The sequence below is a fragment of the Musa acuminata genome, chromosome BXJ3-8 (assembly GCF_036884655.1).
Source record: "Musa acuminata AAA Group cultivar baxijiao chromosome BXJ3-8, Cavendish_Baxijiao_AAA, whole genome shotgun sequence".
NCBI lineage: Eukaryota > Viridiplantae > Streptophyta > Magnoliopsida > Zingiberales > Musaceae > Musa > Musa acuminata.
In genome coordinates this window covers 11,817,288-11,821,563 of record NC_088356.1, presented here as the reverse complement: position 1 = coordinate 11,821,563, position 4,276 = coordinate 11,817,288, and the positions used below count along the sequence as shown (strand labels likewise).

Below are 4,276 nucleotides of genomic sequence, written 5' to 3'. Positions count from 1 at the left end.
ACACACACACACACAGAGAGAGAGAGAGAGAGAGAGATAGAGAGAGAAAACTAAGCTCAGATTGTGTACTTCGGCAAATATGCCTGTGGCAGAAGATTAGTTATTTCTGAAAACAAAATGGACAAACTTATGGCGATATGCAGTGAGAAACAACGATCATCCATCCCACAAACACAAATGGATCCAAAGGAGCAAACATTAATCTAGTGAGCTTGCTGTTTTTTATTGGGTGTGTGGTGTGCACGAGGAAGTCCTCAAGAGCTTAAGCATCAGCCATAACAGTTTTAGAGATTATGAAAGTGCCATGGCAATCCCATTTCCCTTTCGACTAGATTATTTGCGGTTATTGTCCTTGTTGTTTGCTCGTCTGTCTTTGTCCTGTTTTGTTTTGTTTTGCGCTGTGGAAAAGTCCTAAAGAGTATAATAATGAGACACCGGGAAACAACCTTCTCATCCATGGTGATTCTTAAATCGTATGTATTTGTGGTCCTTTTAGGGTAACGACAAGTATTCTATGAGATCCTAGAGAGCAGCGCTTCGAGTTAACTCTCGGTGGTGATTAAAAACCACAGTGCGAATTGATGTGCTCTCATTCTAGTCGCGCATCACACGGCATGAGAATGACTAGTTCTTCTCCGGCTTCATCATGGTGCCATTGCGGTGATCGCTGGATGAACGAGCCGTGTCAACTGCTGATTGATGCGGTGATTGCCGGATGACGGAGACGGAAGTGGACTGGAATAAATCGGGGACGAAGATAATCCAAGTATAGACTGTGACAGTGACACCGGACATGGATAACATCACCGGTTAGTATGTACACGTCGACTGTCCTGTTGCTGACGAGTAAAAGCCTAAGATCTCGTTGTCCAATGTACCGATAGAATCTACGTGGCAGGAAAATAAGATTTCATGTGAGCATCCATTTGTCGCTTGCATGGGCATATAGAGAGCGAGAGAGAGAGAAGCTTCCAAAAAAGATATAGCGTATATCCCTTCCACACACTCCCGACCTCCTCCCAAAGTATTCAAACTTGGCGTGATGCTATCCATCTTTCTATCTATATATGTGGGAAGAGGAGGAGGGAGGCGGAGAGCGATGGAGTCACGGTAGCCCACCAAGTAAGTAGAGGGAGGGAGAACAGGACAAGGACCAGTAGTACTCCACTAGCTAGCGAGCTAGCTAGCTAGCTCGCCAGACTCCGCTCTCCACCGGATGGAGAGGAGGACAGCAACAGGACTGTCTTGTCCGGTGCTCTTTCCCTCGTGCACTGCGGGAAAAAAGAGGGCGAAAGCAGCCAAATGCTACTGCCATGTGACGAAGGGCTCCTTGGATGCGAGTGCCACGCCCAGAGGCAGCCTTGTCCTTTGCCTTGGCGGCTGCCATGCCCCTTAACCAGCGTTAGAGGACAATGGAGAGAGAGAGAGAGAGAGAGAGAGAGAGAGAGAGAGGGAGGGGAGGAGTGGCACTCATGGGACCTCCCACTCTCCGCCTCACAGCCCTTTTATCGTCATCTCTCTAACCCATGTCACCTAATCCGACGACAAATATTAGGACAAATCTCCACACAGGACACCTCTCTCTCTCTGATCTGATGTTGGTGTGGCACAAGTGTTTGTAGCAATAAATCCAAAGCAAGAGTTTGAAAGAAGAATCCTCCTTTGCCACCAAGATCCAATCACGACATGTCCTGGTGGCAGATGCTACATGCCAAAGGAAGGGGGAAAATTAGAATACCAGTACACTGGTGCCAAGTAGAGGACAAGCCACTCTAGCGCAGAGGATAGGACTGGTTTACGGATCCCTCCAGTTATATCAACCTCAATTTGAGACAACGTATGCTGTCCCAGTTTGTCACCTTGGCTCCTTCCTCTCCCCTCTCTATCGTCATGCAACTCCCACTCTCTTTTCTCTCTTCCTTCTCCAACTTAGAGTTTGGTTTCATCGGAGAGGAGAGAGAGAGAGAGAGAGAGAGAGAGAGAGAGAGAGAGAGAGAGAGAGAAAGAGAGAAAGAGGGGATATGGGCTATTACTTTCTATATGACCGAAATGAAAGGTTTTTAACAGCGAGGGATGCAACCGGCAGATACATGTATATAACGCTTTCTCCTCCTGTCTCGACTTGTCTTCTTATTGGTTGAAGCCTTATTTGTCGACACACAACTCGGACCCCTCCCCTTAGCTCTAATAGCAAGAACCAAAAATGAATCCGAGGCCTGGCCGCATCTCTCTCTCTTCACTGCGGCGCCGCGGCCCGCAGAATCCAACTCGTGAACGCGTCGAGCGTCTTCATGTCAGCTCGGTAATGCTTCTGGGTGAACTCCAGCAGCGCGGGCCACGTGAAGTCTGGGTACGCCCTGGGATGGTCGGCGTCCACCAGCTCCGCCGGCGGTCGCACCACCTTGTCGGTGGCCGGGCACAGGAAGAAGGCCAGTGACTTCCGCGGCACCTTGCTATTCACCACCGCCCTGTGCAGACAACTCTTGTACCTCCCGTTCGACAGGGCCTGCATGCAGTACCGCAGCTCGTTAGTGCTTCGGCGCACTCGCCTACGTGCGTTGGTGTAGTGGGAGGGGGGGCTCGCTTGGCGTTACCATGAAGGTGTCGCCGATGTTGACGACGAAAGCATCGGGCTTGGGGCAGATGGTCCGCCACTTGCCGTCGGCGAAGACCTGCAGGCCTTGGACATCGTCCTGGTGGAGGATGGTCAGCGAGGTGGGGTCGCAATGGGGGCCGGTGCCGAGCGTGAGCTCCGGCCTCTGGCACGGCGGGTAGTAGTTCAGCCGCATTATCGAGTCGTTGCCCTCGAAGAACTCACGGAAGTGCGCCCGCCCAACCCCCAGGCTCAGCCCGAGCACCTCCATTATCTGTAGCGACAGGTTGCTCATCGCCTCGCAGTACCGCTGGTACACCTCCCTGTCATCCAACCATGAAGCATCGAATTAGCGAGATGCGATTCACCGCCGTGAATTCCGGTCGACCTGCTCGATCGTAGTCCATTCATTGCCGATCTTTTACCCGGAATAACGGAAGTCTTCCCCGAGGGTGCGGACGATGTAGTCCTCCACGATGTCACCGGCGAGCGGCGAGGGCGAGAAGCGGAACGAGAGGGTCTCCTTCCATGGCAGCTTGTTCGCGAACCTCCCGGCGAAGCTGCTGGCGTAGCCGCAGCTCTCGCCCGTCCGCCTCTGCGCCCTCTGCTTCTCGGCGAGCGGCATCACGAAGAAGGCCTCCACGCAGCGGTGGGCCTCCGCCAGGAAACCGGCGTCGATGCCGTGGTTGACGACCTGGAAGAACCCGTGCCGTTGGCACGCGTCCGCAACGGACCCGGTAATCGCCGCAGCCGCGGCGGGGTCTCCGGACATGATCCCGCTGAGGTCGATCAGGGGGACGACGAGTTCTTCGTGGGCGTCCGGAGTCGGCGCCTCGCCTTCGGGCCAGACGAACTGCTCGGGGATGCTGGCCAGCCGGCTATGGAAGGCGGCGTCGAAGATCAACGGCGTCCCGGGTGGCCCCGGCTTCGCCATGGTAGCTATGGTCGCATTCACCTCTGTTTTGGGTGGAGACAGAGTGCGCAGGACCATGCTGAGACGCTTGTTGCGACGAGCTCTATGAGTGCATATATAAACACGTCTACCACTTGTTGTGTTCAGAACGAAAGCGAGGTAAGAGGAGGAGGAGGAGGAGGAGGAGGAGGAGATGCCAATCCAATCGTGGAAGACGGTGTCTCCTGTTAAGGATTCGATGGCATCATATCCTCTGCCTTTTAACTGCTGCCCTTCCCTCCTCCTTATATAGTGGAGAAGGAGGGGTTTGCTGCATCAGATCACAGCAATCATCAACCTTACAATCCTACAATATCTATCACCATATACAAGATTAAAATCATGAAGAGATTCTCCCTCGCTGTGATGACCCTGACAGCGAATCCCGGCCACATAATACCAAAAAGAGCATGTCTTTATTTCTCCATATACAAATGGCGATGGAGAATGATGTGCGTAGCTACGCATGTGTAAAAGCAAACACAGCAAAGTACAATTCCAGTATACCATATCTTATGGGTGCAATGTTGTGGATGTCTTCCTCTCTCTCTCTCTCTCTCTTCCCGTATATAGCAATTATATTCCTATGGTGTAATCGGATCCAACGAGGCACGCATCATCTTTAACCAATGAAATTTTGGATTTTGGGGATAAAAGTTTGGCCTTTTCCTCCATCTCAGTTTCATGGAAAGGAGAGGAGATGGTGCAGATTTGTATCGAATTCAGGTCGA

General features: G+C 52.1%; 1 protein-coding gene across 1 annotated transcript; it reads right to left on the bottom strand.

Annotated features, from left to right (window-relative positions):
• Nucleotides 1–2,022: 2,022 nt before the first annotated feature.
• LOC135645364 (gibberellin 20 oxidase 1-D-like) lies at nt 2,023–3,748 on the bottom strand. The gene is made up of 3 exons (XM_065163678.1): nt 3,019–3,748; nt 2,595–2,916; nt 2,023–2,506 (listed from the first exon to the last, which is right to left on the bottom strand). Exons 1-3 carry the CDS (start codon nt 3,582–3,584, stop codon nt 2,237–2,239), a joined length of 1,158 nt encoding a protein of 385 aa, XP_065019750.1. The 5' UTR covers nt 3,585–3,748; the 3' UTR covers nt 2,023–2,236.
• Between the last annotated feature and the right edge of the window lie 528 nt (nt 3,749–4,276).